At 32.3% G+C, this 22,008-nt stretch overlaps 2 protein-coding genes across 5 annotated transcripts in view; both read right to left on the reverse strand.

Annotated features, from left to right (window-relative positions):
• Positions 1-2,499: 2,499 nt before the first annotated feature.
• Positions 2,500-14,835, reverse strand: ssp6 (PDZ domain-containing short spindle 6). The gene is made up of 5 exons (XM_088188432.1): positions 14,621-14,835; positions 9,780-9,908; positions 9,457-9,600; positions 9,097-9,303; positions 2,500-4,297 (listed from the first exon to the last, which is right to left on the reverse strand). Exons 1-5 carry the CDS (start codon positions 14,624-14,626, stop codon positions 2,759-2,761), a joined length of 2,025 nt encoding a protein of 674 aa, XP_088044558.1. The 5' UTR covers positions 14,627-14,835; the 3' UTR covers positions 2,500-2,758.
• A 2,662-nt stretch (positions 14,836-17,497) lies between these two features.
• The window catches only part of sxc (O-linked N-acetylglucosamine (GlcNAc) transferase sxc), a 79,765-nt gene continuing 75,254 nt past the window's right edge, over positions 17,498-22,008 (reverse strand). For all 4 annotated transcript variants that reach the window (XM_088188430.1, XM_088188428.1, XM_088188429.1 and 1 more), the window contains one exon: positions 17,498-20,544. In XM_088188430.1, coding sequence (XP_088044556.1) covers positions 20,358-20,544 — 187 coding nt within the window. In that variant the 3' untranslated portion in view covers positions 17,498-20,357. The remainder of the gene's footprint in view (positions 20,545-22,008) is intronic.

The raw sequence follows: 22,008 nt of genomic DNA on the forward strand, positions 1-22,008 counted from the left end.
TCATCACATCAGAAAGTGAACTTCGGACATAAATGAAAACAGACCAAATAATTTAACAAAAATGAGATTAATATTGGAACTGTCAGATTCATCATCAGATGAGGAAACTTTTACATATAACAAGGAGAATAATTTCTTAAATATAACGGAAAGTTTGCATTTCGTATCATGAACATATATTTTAAATTTTATGAATATATTTATTTTCAATTAAAATGGAAACACTCTGACCTGTCGCCGAAGAAAGTTGGACAAATATCAGGACTTCTGATGTTTCTTCTTCTATCTTAATATGAGATTGCAAAGGCAGTTGGCGTCTCGAGAAGTTCTGTGAAGAATATCAAAAAAAAAATAGACTCTGGGGTCACTTTAGATCTAAGAAGAAAGTGTTGTGTAAGGCGCTACATTACAACCCTAGGACTGACAATTATCAGTTTGTTTATTGCAGTGATAGTTTCCCAGCGAACTGTGAAGCGTCATTTGGTAGAACTGATGCTTAAGAAGCATCTTGCATGGGATCATAAATACAAGAATTTCAATATTGAGGATTGGAAAAGGGTAATAGCGCAGTTTTGATGCTAAGTTACGAATAATTTATATTTAAAGCGTAGTTTTTAATTTAAATGTGTGCTTCTCAGATGAGTCCGTCTTTAAAGTTTTGATGGAGAAAACAAAATTCGCGCAACGAAGGCCAGGCCTATTGTGTTTATTGTTAAGCACCCACCTTGAATCATAATTTTATCAGTAATTTCTGGGAAAGAAACAGGCCGTCTTTACATAGTCGAGAATACGATTCATAAAGATCAATACAAAAAAGTATTGGAGACACGCCTTATACCACAACTCAAAAATATTTTTTATCATCCTGGAGGCGAGGAACAGATATTCATGCACGATGGTGCTCCTTCTCATAAAGTTAAGAGCATCATGTCTTTTCTGCAGAATAAAAACATCAAATTGGCCATAAAAACTCGTCTAATATGAACCACTAAGATTATGTTTGGAAGCTTTTAAAGAGAGTGATTGCTAAAATTGCAATAATAAGGTGATTTATAAATGGAATCATAATTCGAATCTTCAAGAAACAATTAAAAAATATATAGAAAGCGTGTCTAGGCGAATTCAGGTACTTACTAAAGCAAAAAAGGAACATACCAAATATTATAAATATAACCCCGAAGTGCCTTTAACAGAAAACAACTTTCTGACTAAAAATTATAAGATATAGAGCAATTAAGAGAAAAAATGCAAAATTTTGCTTGGGTCTGATAATATGGCCATGTACTGTATGTTTTAAAAATATGATAGTAATTCTTACCGATATTAATACGGATGTTTGATATGAGAGTATTGGTAAAACTATATTCAAACCGAATTTTGGTCAATAGAAGGGCGCAAAAACAATCATCTCTTCTCAGAAAGCAAAAATCCACGTCAAAAGCAATAAAATCGTGTCGGCGCCGTCACACTGCGACATTCTATATATTTTTAATTGATTTTTGCGCTCTCACATTGCGCAAAATTCGGCTTAAATATTCTTCATTCGATTCTAACTAATTTTAAATCGTATTATTGTTATATAAACAAAATAGTGTTTATTTATATATAAACAAAAATATTTGTATTGATGAACAAATAATTCGGTATTATGGCCAACATTATCTTGAGCAGTTTATAAAATAAAAACCAATACGTTTTAGATTCAAGCAATAAAAAATGTGTTGTGGCAAAACTGAATATTGCTACAATGCTGAATTAAATCAAAGTAGATTACAAGATGCGACTAGGCACGTCAGTCATAATAAGAAATCTGTTTCGATAACTTTTTTACTAGTTTCAAGTTGATAAAAATTTTAAGGGATAGAAATATTGCTGATACTGGAACAGTGCAAAATAATTGAATGAATAACTTTCCAATAAAAAATGACAAGAATATGAAGAAATAAATTTGTAGTGATTTTGACTATAGGTTTGACGTTAAAAATTACATATTTGCTATAATATGGAACGATAATAATTGTGCTAAAATTTTATTGACTCATGAAGGTATATTTCCATTAGAAAAAGTAAGTAGATTTTCAAGAACTAAGAAGAAACGCTTAAAAATCCCTTAACCTCACTGTTTAAACCGCTATAATAAATATATGTGGATGAACTAGATTAGAACATAAAACATAACTAAATATATGATAAAAAATGGTATTTTCTGCGGTAGTAGTTGCATGTCTATATTATCTTTCTAACAAAACCATGCATCTGTTTAAATTAAAGAGTATTACGAGAACATATGTTTGATTATCATCAATATCTGATCCAAAAAATGCTGGAAGACCTTCACACCTTTATAAACGTGTTCCTAAACAAGTAAGAACATTACATAAAAGAATGATCGATGGTAAACAAGGAAGATGTACTGTGCTAAAAATACAATGAAACAATGCTCAGACTATAATGTAGAACTGCGTGTTGGTTGTATGAAAGAATGTCATAAAAAAAATACTATAAAATATTTTTTATTTTACTTACCATATGCCGTGATCCGTTAAAATATTTAATGGAACCTATTTTCAGTAAAAAAAAAAGAACACATACATATATCCCAAAAATCTGGTAGGTAATGGGTTAAGAAAGTGCCTATCGATGGTTTTGGTTCAGACAAATAATCATGTGACGATATATCTAATTTTAACATATTATATGACAGTCGCGTATGAAATAGTGCTAATTCGCTACTAATATTATTGTTGTTTTTATCACTTTATAGACGAGTTATCTCAGAGCTGGTAGACGGTATGTTCTGGTTGCGTTTCAGCTGCGGTTGTAAAATGTGCTGAGAATAATATCCCATGTTTCTCTGATTCGTTGGACTGGCACCCATGCTTCCAGAGTTTCTTAAGAAGAATCTTCCAGTGGATTTTAAAGTACTGTCCGGTGAAGCGACGTCTAAGCATTCGCAAGAGAGACTTGAATCCGACAAAGTAGGATCGTGATACTTATTCACACCCAACAGGCTCTCGGTAGATTTTGTTGGCGGGGTGTATCTGTGGTGCGAATGATGATGCACGTACATCCCGTGCTGGATCTGTTTCTCGGTCGTCGAATGCCTATGGTTCCGATGCTCTTGAGTACTCTTGGTACTATGCGCCCTATTGTGCCCTTTTGCGTTCTGCTTCGCAGTGTCTGAGTATCCATAACCGAATCCATACCCTCCGAACGCTTTAGTGGTTAGATTATCCCAAGATTTCGGCTTATATTGCGGCTGGTACACTTGATGATGGTGATGATTCAAATTCTGCATCTTGGGTGGTGTTCTGGAGTGCCTAGAATCTTGATTGTCCCAATAGAGCGTATCAGTACTTAATGACGTGGTGTAACTAGCAACGGAGCTCTCGCAAGTAGGCACAGTGACGCTCACTTCGCTCGATGTACACGACTGCAGACTGCATTGACTCACCAGACCTGCTCCAAAGTTTAGATATCTATACCTGGGAACGGATTGCGAAGCGACCGATTGGCATTGAGATTTAGATCTAGTCTGGGAAGAAGACTCTCTTTTATTGTTCTCCTTTTGAGGCTCCTTGCTCTTGTCCTTCTTTTTGTGATGGTGATGATGGTGGTGGTGCTCTTTATCGTGATGCTTATGATGTCTCATTCTTCTCCTCGTGCTCGGTACGCAGTGTGGATCGCAGCAAGGACTAGCGAGATCATAAGCTTCCAAACTAGCGCTGTCTTGATTGTTTTGCGGTGGATAGCAAGGATTGCATCTGTGCGAGTGATTGTGTGAACTCTTCTTTGAACCTTTGTTATTACATGTGCTATTGCTTACTCCGTTCGATTGATTGTGATTGAAGTTTCCTTGAATTGGTCGAGACGTGATGCTGATCCCTTGGCTATCGCATGGAGTCTTCACTATGAAATGATGATGGTCGCTTCTGCTCCTTGGCGGTCCTAAGCTGACGACGTAATCTCCGCTCCTAGATGTCGAAGGCTGCAGAAAGTAGTGCCTGTATCCAGCGTCAATGTATTGATACGTTAGCATCACTTGGCCGTGGTTGTGCTTAGAAGCTACGTCTTCCGTAGACACCGTGGGCCTACAATGAGCAAAACTAGGTCCGTCGTCATCTACAGGTGTTTCATCACCGGTTTCGTTAGTAGTTTTCTTTCTTTGAGAAGGAAGACTATGCGTCTTCCATTTTCCGTCTAAAAACTCACGCTCTCTTACACACAGGCGATCCAGTTCGTTCATCTTCTCTTGAAGGATCTTCTGCAGCTCTATGTATCTGATGTGCAGCTCTACCTGAAATAATACCAAAATAATACGTTTAGAAAAAGCTATATGGGATGATGCTCATTAGAGAATGTAATACCGGTAATACAAAATGAAATATTAGTAGAACAAAAAAAATGTTTTAAACCATACATCTTATTTACTAAAAACGATATCTCCATGAAACTATGCCCATATTGCTTGAAAGTAGAAGCGGAGAATAAAATTATGCTAAGGCTCAAGCAAAATATCAGCCAACCCACGTTAAAGCAAAAAATCCCACTGGCCGTTATTTCAGTGCAAATTTTCAAAAACTGAATTTAAAATGTTACATATTTTTGTATGATATACGCGTCGTGTCAACAAAAATGGAATACATTTTCTTTATATCAGACAAGTCTAAAGATACCAAGCAGTTCCCAATAATAATGTTATGTAAAAGAGAAATGGCGCACCGCCGCAGCTTATCGGTTGCTTTTTTATGATAGGGATGGCTGGCGAAGTGAAAACAAGAGCATGACTTTATCTGCATTCAGATCAGTCCATGGAATTTGTTTTAATAAACGTGTTAAATATTAGCAAAAATAATCTAAAAATTTGCGCGAAATGTATGTTTTAAGAAAAACTTTCTCATTGGAAAAAAAATGTGTTTTTTACATCAGATTTTTTTAATAAATAAATAATCTTTTTTTGTTGTTGTAACAATAAAATATTATTGCTACATCAATGAGAGTACGCAAAAAAGTGTCAAACTCTTGAAACACATATAACAAAATTTATTTAAAAAATGCAAATCAATGATTTTTTCAAAAAAAAAAGTGCTCCAAAAGAAGAAAGATTTTTCGCCTGTATTTATGAAAATATTTTTATTATAATTGATGAAAATGTTTTAATTAAATAATTTTTAATTAAAATATCTATTATATCGAATGCTTTGGTTTTATAATCCGAAACAATGAGACTCCTTCTCAACAAAAAAATGTTTTCGAAAAACATTTGTGAATGGCTTGCTTATGGCATGTTTACTGTGACCGAATTCGCAGAATTTACTCGTTGAAAGAAACAACATGTTGAAAAGGCCCATATTTTGTTATCGTTCAAGTTTTGCTTCACCCTGAAATAAGCTGAAATGACTTTTGAAACATTTTTATACATAATTTTCATCGATTCTTATAACATTCTCCCACATTTAATCAACTTATTAACAACTTTAGAGTAAAACGCATTTGACTTTGATGCAAAAAATTCATTAAGGGATGTTTTAAACTGGCCTATTGCAGCAAAATTTTTACCGTTTAAAAAAAATCCAGTGATTTGAAAACAACAAATGATAATCAGAAAGAGCAAGGTCTGGAGAATAGGGTGCGTGCTTTATAACATCCCAATTCAATTCGTTTAGTTAATGTTGCGTCATCATCGCCACATATGATCACGCGTGATGAAATACTACCCCTTTTCTGTTTAGCAATTCTGTCGATGTTTAATTTTGTCAATTGTTAACAACATCGTTTCCCTGTAATTGTCTGATTGCGTTCTAAGAGTACGAAATACACCCTTGCAATCTCAGCAAACAAAGCATTATTTTTTTATGGATTTCGGCCCTCAAAGATGTTCATGGGGCTTGTCCAGGAATACTCCAATGTCTTTTCCGTGTTTAGTTATTGTACAATACCCATTTCTCATCTCCAGTAACCAATCGATGCAAAAAGGGGCGTGGTTATTTTCGCACTCAAAGAAACACGTGTTGAAACACGTTCTAATAAATTGGCATCGGACAATTATGATTCATACACCCCCTACATAACGCTAGCGCCCCCACTATCGATCGGAAGTCAGTCATCCCTTCGAGTGCACGCGTCGTTTTCTCGGCGTCGCGTCTATTGCATACTCGTATATTGGACAATTATTATTATTTTATTTGAGTACAGTTAAAAATTAAAACCATTGATTGTGATAAAGCAGGTGAGTGTTACTACGTTTCATAGCTCTTTTTGCAATAGCTGTCATATTAAACACACAATATTGTTTTGAGTAGGTACCATTTTTTTTCTAATTTTGAGTTCATTAGCTATATTTCCAACCACTTTTTAATATTGATTTTATGTACAATATAAAGCTCAGATGTAAAATTGGCTGCGGATTTTAACACATTGCATACTATTATTCTTAAAAATGGGGCGGGTCGCGAAAGTTAGAGCCTAAACCTTTTAAAACATTATAAGTTTTTAACAAGCTAACGTATTAGCATCAAATCTAAAATACATTTTTGTAATGATTGTGATTTTTTAATAATATGATCACCATGGTAAAATCAGTAAACATCAAATTGTGGATCGCGTACTAATAAAATAAAATAAAAATTTGCTTAGATTCGCCAAATATACACATTTTAAAAATAAAAACGATACCGAGTATGATAAAATACATTTTATTAATAAAAAAAATATTTTTAACAATTTACGCGGCGAAATACGAACGACCGTTTACACTTAATTCCTATTCCTATGGCCTACAATTTAAGAAATATTTTTTATAATAAAATTGCATGAAAAAAATTTTTTTTTTTTTTTAAAAAAAGTTTTTTTTTCTATAATGTATTTTTTAACACTTATAATACCATATATTTGACTAAGAGCACTTTTGGAATCAAATGGACAAATAATTTTCAGAACAGGACAGATCGGGCAAATACCCCACTGTGCATCGCATCGTTCACACGGATTATACAAAAATCAATTCCTTGTTTATACTGATTAAATCTCAATAAATACATATTCATATAAATCGATTCTTGCAATAACAAATTTCGTCGCAGTATAATTGCGTCTTAATCATATTAAGATACATATATAATATTACCATTACAAAGGGTGCTATTTAGTGAAAGGGAATGTATCTCACTAATTACTAATCAGTGAGGGCATCATAAGGAAAATGCTTTATTCAATATTACATACTTTTTGATCAAAGACTTAATTTTATTTTTTTTTAAATCAGCTGCGATTGAAATAATTTTGAAAGATTGATGGAACATTTGAAATACATAATTTTATCGAATTTATTGTATTTACCAGAGGTTCCCAAACTGTGCGCCGCGGCGCCGTAGGGCGTCGGCGCACAATTTAGGAATTGTTTGTGAATTTTACCGGTATTTACGTTCATCTAGGCTGCGCTGGAGTGAGCAATCTGGCGACAGCGCTTCCCATATCTCATCTTGCACAGACTCCAGTATATCCAGTAGTCCAACTCGGCGAATTTCACGGTCGGATCTGATCATGCGCCCAGCAAATACGCCGTTACGGAAAAAATTAGTGCGCAAGCGCGGCGTCCCCTTCGCGTCCCCCACCTACGCGTCATGCGCACTTGCAAGTTGGATATCCATTCGATGTTTTTTGGTAATTTTCGGTACTCAGTGCTCGTATAAGTTTTTGTTTATTGAATAAACCTAATAGTGTGGTGATTAAATTAATTCTTAAAAGTTATTTATCTAAGCACCCTAAAAACGGACAAATTTTTATTAAACTTGAATGATCAAGATGGTGCTGAATATAGAGAGGAGTATGAAAGTTTTGCCACCGGAGCTTCCAAGTAACTTAAAACGACATTCAAATTTTGTTGGTAAGCCTCGCAACTTTTTTACTAGAAAGTTAAAGAATTAAAACAACAAAAAGGCACTTTTTATAAACATATGTCAATATAACATAATGTTTTGCTAGCATCATACAAAGTTTCATATAGAGTTGCTAAATGTAAAAAGCCCCATACCATCGCAAAGCAACTCATTCTATCCCACACGATCCTTACTGTTTTTAATTTTTTATCGTGTCTGGGAGATCAGAATTAGTGATTATTAAATAATTATAATTCTAATCGATCATCACAGATTAGCTTTACCTAGATTTCCTAATGTCACAGATGAATATCGTGGTGATTAATTAAAATTGACATATTTGGTATTGAAACTTTTCTAATAATGAGCTAATACAGCTCATAGAGAATATCTTATATGTATTAAAAAAAATGCGTTCGGACACGTGGCCAGCCGCTGCAACCGAGATCCTGGTGGTTGTCCTGTCTCAATATAGACTATTTTTTTAATTTTCGCCATTAAGTGCGTAATAACTTTTCAAAAGGTAAGTTTTTTAATTTCACTAAAATATAATTCAGACAACATAAGAGATATAGATATATCAATGCGTTTCTGAATTGGAAATGAAGTAAAACTATTAGTAACATAATGTTTGCCGTATGATAGAGCAATGTTTTAACTTGGGGCGCCGCGGAAAAATTCTGATGTTTTAAAGGCGCCGGAAACCGAAAAGGTTTGGGAGCCCCTGGTATATACTATATCTATTAAGAAACGAATTTGATATACATAAAGATCAGATCCGTATTTGCGTATGTTTCAAGCGAATTTGCATATAAATGAAATAACTAGAAATAAATTAACCGCGATCATTTAATTTAGCTGATTGAAATAAAATCTTTGCATTTTAAAAACGTAACACGAAATTTGCACGAGCGTTGAATGATAATAAAAGGTGGGCTTTTACAATATTTCGTTTTTGAACGAATTCTACGAATTTCGGTCATAGTAGGCACGCAACGACCGATAAGCATTCTATTCACAAATGTTTTTTAAATGAGTAAAAGCATTTTTTTGAGAAGAAGCATATCATTTCAAAACAAAATAAAGACGCATGAAGACCGTGAATTTAGTCACTCGGGTATATTAAGGTAAAAACGACAAATACATTTTTTTATCCAAGATTTTTTGAAAATTTCATCAACGAGAAAACGACGGAAAAAATAAAACACATGCAAATTACCTTTCTAACACAATTTTCAAACAGCACGACCATTCTCATTCTGGTGTCGCAATTCTTGATAAAGTTAACCAAAGTCTTATGATCCGCTTTCTCCATATCGACTCCATTGATGGACAATATGACGTCACCTTCCCTCATTCCAGATCTGTAAGCCGGTCCGTCGAACTCCACGTAATCCACATACGTGATCATCTCTATCTCTTGTTCCTAAATAGATTTATACACATCAGTACACAATCGCTATATTGATCGCTATATATAAAGGCGCGATATACTAGTAACAAAATAGTACGCAAATAGCAACCGCGTTGTCTTAATACAATCGCGCAAAAATCGCAAAATCCACAACATTCGATTTACCTTCTTGTAGTGGATTCCGTAGCTCTGTAACGTGAAACCGTAGGAGCCGTTCTTCTTTTCTACTATGATGGTCCTTCTTCTCCAGTCTTCTTCCGGTTTAGTGACAGCCACCCGGTCCGTCTTGACTTTCTCCAGCACTTGAGACTGAAAACGTTTAAATTATTTAAAAAAAAACAAAAACTAAAAGTGAAACTATTGAATTCGTATGCCGAAGTTGTAAGCGCGAACGCCAGAAATGGAATAGCGGATATACCATAACAGGGCTGCCTATTCATTCTTATTCAAGATCTTCTACAGTGACTCAAATAATAGACGTGACTCACGGTCGATGCTTCCATGTCGTCTTTTGAGATCTCATTTTGGTGCTGCGACTGCTGCCTCTTGCTGATGGCGCCGGAATGGAAGTTGGTTGACTTGTGCGTTTTTTCGTTTAGCTTTGGTGAATCCATGCTCTGAAATAGAATAACATTATTATAATGATGTCATTCGAAAGCCCATATACAGATTTGCATATCTAGATATTTAAATTTAATTGTGTATTATTATTAAATATTTATTGGGCGAACGATTTGTTAAATGAGTAAACTTTTGTATTGGCTCTGTCATTCTCCATCTCTCCGAGCTCAAAATCAAGTTCTCCCTTTATTTCCTTTCTATATTTATACACATTCAACCTGTGACGCATTTCCTTATGACACATTTCATAAGGTAACAAGTACCGTACCGTTTTCGATATCGAGTACACCATGGATTCGTCGCTTCGATTAAACGAATGATATAATTTGTGACGCATTTCCCTCACCATCATATGAATGGTATAAAAAGCAATCCCTTGTTTACTCTAATTGCTTCACCATAAACAAACGCTTATATAACTCGGTTTTGGCGATCAACAAATTACGTCATAGCAGAGCAATTGCGTCTCAATCTTGAATCATACAATATTAGGAATACATATATTATAAATCAGAGTATATAACAATTAGACATAATAAAGACCAAGAAACAATTTATTTGCATAATAAAAGCGCCATAAGTCCCAGAAGTCTTTACTACAGATAGTCAAGTTGTCGGCAATGGTGCACACCACACGTGACTACTGTTTCTTTTCGATAATTTTTTGAAAAAAATATCAAATTAAAAATTTTCATTAGAAATTTTATAAAGCATATTTTATTATTTAACATTGTACGAATATTTTTAAAATATTTACAACTCCTGCTTTTTTTATAACGCTGCATAAGTAAAGGCGTGATCATGCATAATATGCATATTTCATGTATTATAAATTGTTTAAAAATTTTTTACATTTAAATTCACTTTATTTTTGCTTAAGTAATAAAAGAAGACACTCAGATAAGTAACCTTTCCGAAGGTGCTCGTGCCAGATGTTTGAAAATATGCATACTTTCTCGAAAGAAAGTATTTGAATGATCAACAAGTTTACGAGACGATTTAGGGCTATTTTTCTTTTTCGATAATCCAAAAACGTTTTATTTGTATTGTTTTTGTAAAGTAGAGAATTCTCATTTCTCGAGAAATGAAATAGAATGCCTAGTGACCACATTAGATGGATTATTTACACGCGCACAAATGTATTACATTGACAAAAAAGTTGAATACGAAATGAAAAGTGCGAGGTTGCCGATTCTTTCCAAGATCACGCTACGCCAAGTGTTCCGATAATAAAATAATTACACTCACAAATCTTAGTGATTAGCCATCGCGGTGAAAGAGGGTGAGCTTAAACTCCCACCATTCAGAATCCGCTCCCACCAGCACTTTCTCCAGCCTATTATTTCTTTATATCTTATTTAGAAGAATTGATCGTGTTGTATGAAATATTTAATTTTAATAAAATATCAAAATTACCTAAGAAGCAACTTTAAAGTTAAACAATACCAATAAACATGAACCTAGCAAAAAAAATAGGCAGCGTGTATTATAGAGTACTTGAAATTGACGCATTAGCCGTGAGAACAGGACTTATATACGCATATACGTGATAAAAACGCAATAAAAATTGTTTTACGGCCCGCTAACAATTGCTTTTGTATGTGAGGATCATCATACACTGCCACGCTTTGGGCGTTAAAAACGTATTATTTTACATTGACAGTAAGTACAGTGTTGCCAACTCCCCACCTGTTAAACCCCTAACGGTTACGCAAATATTATTGTAAGAAAGATAATAGAAATAAAGAAATCTGATCTCGATTAGGTACACAAGAGAGTTGATTTGAACGGTTAATGCACGGCGTAGATACGCCAAGCATTAATCAAAAGCAGCCGCTTCCCTCTTTACGTCTACCCTGGTTCAACTTTAGAGAAAACTTGTGTCTACAGACGCAGTCAAGATTAAAATATCGCTTGAACTGTATTTAACTCAAAAATTATTTCACAATAATAATCATTTATATATAAATAATTTCGCCTTACATACAAACACCAATTTTATTCGTGTTTCTGATAAAAAAATATTTTTTAAATTCACAATATTGAAATCAGTTGAGAATCCTTGCTTTATGAAGGGGCTGAATTAGCACGTAACTCTTATCTTACAGCTATTAGGTTACCATAAAGCTTAATGTGGTTTTCGTTTGAGTTCGATGCAATTATTTATCGCAGTTTGTTAAACATATTATTAATATAGCAGTATTATTGCATCAGATTATTGGATCATTTCTATATTTTAAAATATTGATTGAATCGAGTGTAATTCGAGCATGTTTGCTTTATGAGATTAGTTCTGGGTCAAATGCTACAGAATCATGTCGTAAGATATGCGTAATGAATAAAAGAAAAAGTAGGGTGTTAAAAATTTTTAAAAACCTTTACAGTAAGCAGCAATTGCTTCGATTGTTAAAAAAATAAAAGCTAAGAAAATTGCTCCCGAATACATTGAAAGATGAGAACAATATGTTTTCTTCTTTCACGCCATACAAACAAACCATTTTGCTTACTTATGGTGAAAAATGGTTGCGTATTAGTCTTTAATGAAAAATTAAGATGTAATAGAAATAGAGACAATCCCGGGGAAATGTTGTACGGAGGTGTGAAGTTGTATAATAATATTAAGTGCAAAAATGTAAAAAGCAATAAAATCACGTCGTCACTATCGCAGTAGAAACGCTCACTTATCTATCGCATATAAATTTTTTATATAACAAAATTACGACTTACAATACGTGAGAATCGAATGTAGCATACCTAAACAAAACTTTGACCAATATTATCTCTTCTCAGAAGTCAAAAATCCACGTCAAAAACGATAAAATCGGAGCCATCGCAGTGGGAACGCTCGTTTATCTAGCGTTTATATTAAAGGTTATCGAATGAAGTACATCTAAACTGAATTTTGGCCAAAAGGAGAGCGCAAAAAAACAATTATCATTTCTCAGAAGATAAAAATTCACGTCAAAAGCAATAAAATCGTGTCGGCGTCTGTACTTATCAAACGCTCGGTAACGAGCGTTTGATAAGTACAGACAGTGTACGTCAATAATCCGTCCGAAAAAAATCGTTGAAATCCGAAACCGACGAAAACCGAGGCAATTATAATATATATAGTATGTATTAACATTACGAGGCATGTAATAGTAGTATGTATTAACACTCGCAATCATTATAAAAAGCACAAAAACCCTAACACTGGCAAGTAGTGCTCACTGCGCAGCGCGTGGGTCGCGTACGCCGACGAAATCCAAGGCAAACGGACGAAAACCGAGACAAATTTTTCGCGGAAAAAATCGACGAAAACCGAGGTACCACTGTATATTGAATTAAATCCGTATCGTGTGCTTTAGAACTAATAGTAGGGGCGTAAACCGAAACTTTCAACCTCTCTCTCAATTATAAATAATGATGAAATGGATAGCTCTCAAGGGGGCTGCAAATTCAAGGGGGGAGGGGTGTGCAAATGCTTCAGAGCATGTTGAAATCATATAAAATATATATATGATTTCACTGATAATCCATATTTTTTTATATATTTTCGGGATAGAGTCGAGACTGCTTTATTTTAAATTTTTAATTAAGATTCATTGTATTTAATTAAATGCTGCTTTTTACATTTTCTTCAAAGGGGAGGCAAATGCTTTAAATGACGTCCCTGGTACGGCCAGGGGATGTTGCACGAGGCGTGGACTTATATAATAATATTGAGGGTTATATAAAAATGTTGAGGGTTTCCTCAAAGGAATAAGAAACGCCTTTGTGCATTCAGAAATATTTTTTTATATAATGTTTGTATAATATGTTTTGATTAAATTTGTTTACTGTATAAACAATCAGCTATATTAGCTTAATAAATAAAAATGAAATATTATGTGATGAGTTGCTAGAATAAGAATTCAGGTACATATATTTTTTAATCTTGTAATTGATACGGTTATTGTGCAAATTACAGATATAAAAAATAGCAATCGATTTTGAGTTTTTATAACCTTTTTAAAACATATCTGTTGCATTTTATCTTAAAGATTAATAGCGATGGTATTTTACTTAATGTATAATATTAACTGTACTTCGAATTTCTTTACATTTGTCGTTATTGTAACATATGTTGAGCGCTATTTTAGGAAATTAAAAAGTATTAACAATTAAATTCGCTCAATGTCTGCAGAACGATTTAATGCATTTTCTATATTGAGTATTAAAAAAGATATTGTTAAAAATACTTATGATTTTTCAAAACGTATCAACCATATGGCAGTAAATAAATACATATTTAATAACAAAAAAATTAACACATATAACTAAAAATCATTTTAACAATAAGTTTTATGTGTGTATTGTTTTTTTTATTTAATGGAAATTTTATCAAAACTGGGCAAATCTTAACCAAGGAGAGTCTCCTTGAATACTTTTTTACACGGCTTTTGTGCCACCCAGTCCTGAGTAAATTTAAAATTTAGTAAAAGTAATACAATGAGAAGATTTGAAAGGTACGCATTGCATTTGTTTTAAGATCCTAAAAAAAAAGACGACTCTAAAAGCAATGATGATAGAGAACTTTTGCATACGCATCGCACGCTTGCAACAAAACTGAAAAAATCGATACGACCTTGATGTCGTCAATGCCAACGTCACCCTTCGAATATAATAAAAATAATCCGAATCGATTGTCTCTTTTTAAGTATCTAGTATAAGCAGGAGAACTCACCTCCATCACAATGGCCGGGAGAAGAATGCTGAGATTTGATTTGTAGGGCAGGGCCGGCTCATGGCTGCGAGGATGCCAGGGCCGGCTCAAGGTGCCGCCGAAGGACGACCGGGTGCGGGGTCAGGTGCAAGGATACAACCCTCGTTGTCGGGGTTGCTCCGATCGGGAGATCGATCGGCGCAAGCGTACTGCTGCCACTATACACAATGGGTACTGAAACGTCGAGACGCTTGTGCTATGTAATGTGTTTGCTTTATGCGTGTGTATGTATAGATGTGTGTGTGTATTTGTTAGTCACGTTGGTGTGTCGAAATTCTTTGACTGAAGAACGATGTTTTGCTATGACACGAATTCACGCCGAATCAATCAATTTATAGAGTCATAAAAGATTTTAATAAATAATAATAAAATATTGATTTCACAGTCCAGATTTGTGTAACAAGCTCGTTTTATTTTTAGGTTTTAACAATATACATGGTAACAACAGAGTACAGTAAAATCTCGTTTCACGAGTGTAATTCGTTTTGGAAATGAGCTCGTATTTCAAAGAAAAAAAACCTAAGTTCATTTGTTACATAACTCATCTCAAATATTCATATAAAATACACGTAGATTTTTACTATTGAAATTTATTATAAAATAAGTTTAGGATAAAGGCTGATTCGTGGATTTTCGCACCTGTGTGCAAAAAAGTTTTTAATCTTTAGTAATATAATCTAGGTTTTATTCTAGCAAAATTCATCATTGCAAATATTGTCAGAGAATTTCGCAAGAGAGAGATGTGTAAGTATATCGGACGGTGCGTATATCCCCTTTTCTCTTGCACGGATTCGCTTGTACGTGCAGGGCCGGTCCTAGGTTATTTAGAGCCTAAATCAAACTGTAGAGAGGAGTCTGCAACAGATCAAATGCATTTATATAATATTAAATCATCTGCATACATAAGAAAACGTGAATTTGTAACTGCCGTATTTATATAAATAATAAATAACATAAAGAGCAGAGGAACCAGCTTGGACCCTTGAGGAACCCTCGAAAGGGTAAAATACTCTTTTGACAATCGGCCGCCATAGGTTACAAATTGTCTACTATCGCCGAGAATAGCCGATTACTCGCCATTCGATTTTCCGCTGTATATCTACCTGTAGCGGCGCGGTTGTGACTAGAGCAGACTTCCAAGCCTTCCACTATTTTTGGAAATTGTTCGTATGTACTCGGATACTAATTAGTTGATATATAATTACATATTTAATATTACATATATTTAATAAAGCAACAGTGCAATATTTACTTCTTCGAGAAAATATTATAAATAATATAAAATTAACAATAGTTGAAAAGATTACATTTGAAGATATATTTTTTAACCCCCAAAATATAAACATGTGAGATATTAGTTTTTTCTTGGTATTTACATAATTTATAATATTTTTTTAAATAATTACCCTACCAACTTAAAACTATTTGACTTGTACTTATACTAACTATACTACCATACTAATCCACTAATTTTGTGTATCGGTGACTATGATAAAAACAACATTAAATTTAAATACAAGCACAAAATGTCAAAGTACATATTGCTTTAGAGCAGTGAACATCACGCCTTCCACTTTTTATCCAAAACACACATACGCTGGAACTAACACAACCATACCGTAGGAGTTTTACTGTGTTAAATTGTAAAAGGTTTTTTAAATTTTTCCTTAAATTATAACTTATATTCTTATTTATTATTAAATTAAGCTAATAACTAATTGTAAACATAAAAATGGTTATAAACCAATAACATGTCCACTATTATATATAATTAGTATGTCTGTAATTTTTTTTTATGATATTGAAATAAACATATTTAAAAGGCCCTTTGAAAGTGTACCAGCAGAGGTAAAAGTAAATCATTCGATTGGCTTAATGTAATGAAACGAGAGGTGGTGCACGCATGAAGACAATCAAATGATTTACTTTAACCTCTGCTGATACACTTCCAAAGACCTCCCTTATGGTTTTTACTAAATACCGTTAAATAAACAATATTCCATTTATCTCAGTCAATCCTGTGTTAATAGCGAAAATATTTTTTGCGTACAGTTTTAACGCTAACCGTTTATAACAAAGGTCACTGATTGTGGTACAAGTAGCGGCGATAACTTTCCAATGAACAACGATAATATTTACCCAGTAGATTAGGATACTCGAAAAAATTAGACCCAAACGCTGGCGAATTTAAATCTGATTTTTCAATTATCTAATATTTTAAACTAATTTTTATTTGGTGAAGAGCCTAGGAACCACTGAAAGGTTGAAATATTCTTTCGACAATCGGCCACCGTAGGTTACAAATTGTCTACGATCGCTCAAATAATTAACAAAGGTCCAACAATATTTTTAATAATAACTCTTAACAAACCTTGTCGAAGGCCTTCTCAAAATCATTATAAACAATGTCTACTTGTACTATTGGTGAAAAATAGAAAAATAATAACAGTGAAACGAGCGGGACGAATTACATACTGTTGGTCCAACAAAACTTGCCGAAAGTGATTAAAGACGTATTTATGAATAATTATTTAGCAGGAATTGACAACACTGCGAATGGTCTCTAGTTCTTTATGCACAATTTGTCACCCTTTTATGACGCCTTAAGAATGAAATTAAATATTCTAAATTTACGTTATGGATAGGTGATTGTTTTTTATATTTATCAAATACTGAAATATTAATAAAAATATTGGCATAGAAATCATCTAAACCTAATCCATTTGGCAATAAACATCACTATCGCAAAAACATGATACGAAAAAGGATTGTGCAGAAAGGATAATAATAGTGAGGAAAAACTTGGATAAGAGTAACATTATGTATGTTTAAAAAATATTTGTTTCACAAAAATTTTATTTTTCAAAATATACATACATAACTACTAATCACATAATTCCACAATCTACACAAAGTGAAACGTGTACTTTTCATCATCTCCAACAAATCATTGCGCAACATTTCACAAGAGACGTTCTTAGTTTTTAGAAAAATAATTTATATTATGGTTAACATTACAACCGGATTTAATTGCAGTATTCCACTTTTTTGGTTTCATACACAAGCATTAAAATTATGTTTAAACCACGATATATTTAATTATACTACCACTGACTGGCCAAAGATCTGAATTATACACACGAAATGCGTATTTTTTTTATATGTATATCACAATATTACACGAGTTAACAAGTCAAAAGAAGTAAGATTGTATTTCCATATATACATATTCTTATATATATCGAGGCGGGATATACTTCATAAGTTTTCGTTATGGCAATAAAATATTTTTACGCAAAACGATTGTGCGTATATATATATAATACAACTAATATTAATGATAAAAAAGTATAAATTTGACATATGGGCAGAAATATTTCTATCATATTAATTTTATATTATTAATCTTTATAGAAAAAAAGTATTGTTCGATATATACATATAATACGTACTTGTACCATTGCTACACATTTAAATAATAAAAAAAGTTATGAGTTTAAAAGAAATTTGGGAGCCACTCAAATTAATCGCCTAGACATGGCAAAAGTAATTATATTATATTGCTATTATATTATTAAAAGTATGATGTTCGATATATACATATATTATACATACTTTACTATTACTACACATTTAAATAGCAAAAAAATGTTATAATGTGTGATTAAAAAAAGTCTGAGAGGCACTCGAGTGAAATGCCTACATATGGCAAAAACTTTTCTATTATTTACCATTATAAAAAAATAAGTATGGTTTTCTATATATACATATATAATTCGTACTTGTACTATTGTTACACATTTAAATGGTAATATATTGTATTGCTTAATTGAAAAAAATTTGAGAGGCACTAGAAAACAAAGCCTAGACACGGCAAAAATAATTATATTATATTAGATTTACATTATTCAATATTATAGAAAAAAATATGGTTTTCAATATATACATATTTAGTACGCACTTGTACTTTTATTACACATTTTATTAGTAAAACAAATGTTATAATGCGTATTAAAAAAGTTTAAGAGGCACTAGTCAAAATATTTCCATTATATTGGTTTTGTACTATACAGCTATTTAAAAGAAGTATCATAGTTTTCAATATATACATATATAATATGTACTTGTACTAGTATTACACGTATTATGGTAAAAAATGTTAAATGTGTTATTAAAATAAGTTTGAGAGGCACTAGATTCAAAAGCCTAGACATGGCAAAAATAATTATATTATATTGGTTTAAATTATTTAACACAATACTGTGTTTGATATATACATATTTAGAATGTTATTGTACTTTTTGCTACACATGTTAATGGTAAAATAAATGTATTTGAACCAAAGTTTAAGAGGCACTAGTCAAAAGCCTAAAATTGGCAAAGGTATTTCCATTACATTATTAATATATATAAAGAAAGTACATTTATCGATATTTACATATAAAGTACGTACTTGTGATATTACTACACTGTTAATAATAAAACAAATGTTATAACGTGTAATTAAAAGATGTTAGGAAAGACCTAGACATGGCATAAATTATGGTTTTATGATATTTAGCATGTAGAAAAGAAGTACGTTTTTTTCGATATATACATATTTATTACGTGCTTGTACTTTGGCAACACATTTTAATGGTAAAACAAATGTTATGTGTAAAAAAATGTTAAATATGCACTAGTCAAAATCCTGAACCTGCGTATACATAATATAACTAATATTAATGATAAAATAACTGGGCAGAAATATTTCAATCATATTGGTTTTATATTGATAACCTTTAAAGATAAAAAGTACGTTGTTCGATATATACATACATAAAACGTACTTGTACTATTGCATCATATTTGAATAATAATAAAAAAAGTTAAAGAAATTTGGTAGCCACTCAAATCAAATGCCTATACATGGCAAAAATATTTATATTATATTTGTTTTATATTATTTGAATATATAAAAAAGAAGTACAGTTTTCGATACACACATATACGTATAATATGTACTTGTACTATTACTTCAAAAAAATGTTATAAAAGAAGTTTGAGTGGCACTACTCAAAAAGTCTAGACATCGCAAAAATAATTATATTATATTAGTTTTATATTATTTAACATTATAAAAAGAAGTACGGCGTTCGATATATACATACATAATACGTACTTGTAGTATTGCTACACATTCAAATGGTAAAAAAAAATGTTATAATGGGTAATTAAAAGAAGTTTGGGAGTCACTCGAGTCAAATGCTTAGACACGATCAGTCTCATAAACCTATGGTTTTCAATTGGACATAGCCGGAAATGCTTAAAAATTATTACACAATTTACAAATACGAGTAGAATTGTCTAAAACTAATTATCATCATTAATCTATGATTAAAATTGTATACATATATGTACAATATAAAAACAAAGTTTCAATGATTGAGAAGACTTATTACTTATTGCATACGTTTTGAAGTACTACATATTATATTAAATCTAATATATGTTTTCAAAAAATGAGATTACGAATTATATAAAGAAGCAAAATAGACTTTGTTTTAATATAAAAAGTAGTTAAATTAACTTATGTACAACATAATAAGTTAATTAAATGATTGGAAAAAAGTATATAAAAATTCTTTAAAATTACATTCGATCAGTTATTATCCGATAACGTATTATATCTTCTAAATGTACGCGACAATAGCCTTTTCTAAACTCCGTTTAGCTTGATGGTGGCCGATCGGTCGATCGAACGCACATGGTCGGGCTTCTCTCCTCTCGCATGTCTGCCCCACATTTTCGAGAAGACCAACTCCATACCTCGCGCGTATGCTGAACAGTCAAATAAAGCACTTTCCATGCGCGCTATCCATACTTTGGCTCTGATTGCTTTCAAACTGAAAAATAAAAATAATTATTAAATCACTTGAAGCCAAAGGTAAATAAAAAATATTGTAATCAACAAGCCTTGACTTGTACATGCTTTTAAGTACTAACAGTGCATAGATATGAACGAAGTAATGTATTTTTAAAACAAACACAATCGAAAAACTTCCCTTGCAGCTAAGATTCTCAATTATTTGTAGTTTTTAACTATATGAATATTGATAAAAAATCGATGAAGTATTCGAATATATTATTTTTTCGATTTTTACCAATATTAATTTATTTAATCAATTAGTGCAAAAAATCAATTAATTGCTTAAATAATAATGTTTGGAATGAATTTGATATACATAAAGATCGGATCCATATTGGCGATTGTTTTGTACAGACTTGCATATAAATTAAATAACTAGAAATAAATTAACTGCAATCAAACTATTGAACTGATGCTTATCGCAAAAACAGATAAGCATTAAACGATAATAAAGGCTCAGCCATTCGAATATTTCGTTTCGTTCAACGAACGAATTCTGTGAATTTCAGTCATATTAGACACTACCTAAACATTCTATTCACAAATATTTTTCGAAATCGTAAAGGCATTTTTTTTATTAATTTCCTTAAAATAATTATTCATAGATATTTTCGGTAAGTTTTGTTGGACCAACATCATGGGTTTCGTCCTGCCCGTTTCACTGTTACTAACCTTCTGTCTTTCACCAAAACGGTGACAAAATCTCTCGATGCAGGAATTTAAGTAGATGTCATATATAGAAATTTTGAAAAGGCCTTCAACAGTTTGGGTTATTATTAAAAAAAATTGTCCAACCTCAGTTGCTCGGATGATTTAACTCGCTTATTCTCGAGTTATTTAAGTGATGGTAGACAGTTTGTAACCTACGGCGGCCAATTGTCGAAAGACTATTTCACCCCTTCGGGGATTCCTCAAGGGTCCAACTTGGGCACTCTGCTCTTTATGTTATTTATTAATGACATAAATACGGCAGTTACAAATTCAAGTTTTCTTCCGTACGCGGATAATTTAAAATTGTATTACCACATTTGTCGACTCGCCTATGGCTGTAGCCATCCGGCTCCTTAATACGCTGGCATTACACATTGACCTGTTTAATGTTAGCTACGAGGAGCTGGTCCAGTTTGTATCATTTAATTCTGATATTTTACGATTTTATTTTATTATTTTAATTATATATGATATATACATATATTTTTTTGTGCATTGAAATAATAGTTATTGTTTTCGAGCCTCATGACGCATTAGGGTAACCTGTTAGGTTACGATGTTCTTAATTTAATCTAAATAAATAAACGTACCAAAAGATTGAATTTAAATAAATAATCATTATATTTTAATTTGATGTTAACCAAAGTAAGTAAATATTTGAGAATGGGACTGTACTGAAATTATTTTGAGAATCGAAATAGCACATCGACAAACTACAAAAAGTAACGAA

Source organism: Plectrocnemia conspersa, unplaced genomic scaffold (assembly GCF_051122295.1).
Source record: "Plectrocnemia conspersa isolate PC_06_02 unplaced genomic scaffold, ASM5112229v1 ptg000006l, whole genome shotgun sequence".
Lineage (NCBI taxonomy): Eukaryota > Metazoa > Arthropoda > Insecta > Trichoptera > Polycentropodidae > Plectrocnemia > Plectrocnemia conspersa.

Bases quoted from the DNA above. Each gene is read 5' to 3' on its own strand.
- ssp6 (XM_088188432.1), bottom strand. The intron at 9,304-9,456 runs GTAAATCGAATG...AAATCTATTTAG, and splicing joins ACGGAATCCACTACAAGAAG to GAACAAGAGATAGAGATGAT. The intron at 4,298-9,096 runs GTAATTTGCATG...GTATTATTTCAG, and splicing joins TTGAAAATTGTGTTAGAAAG to GTAGAGCTGCACATCAGATA.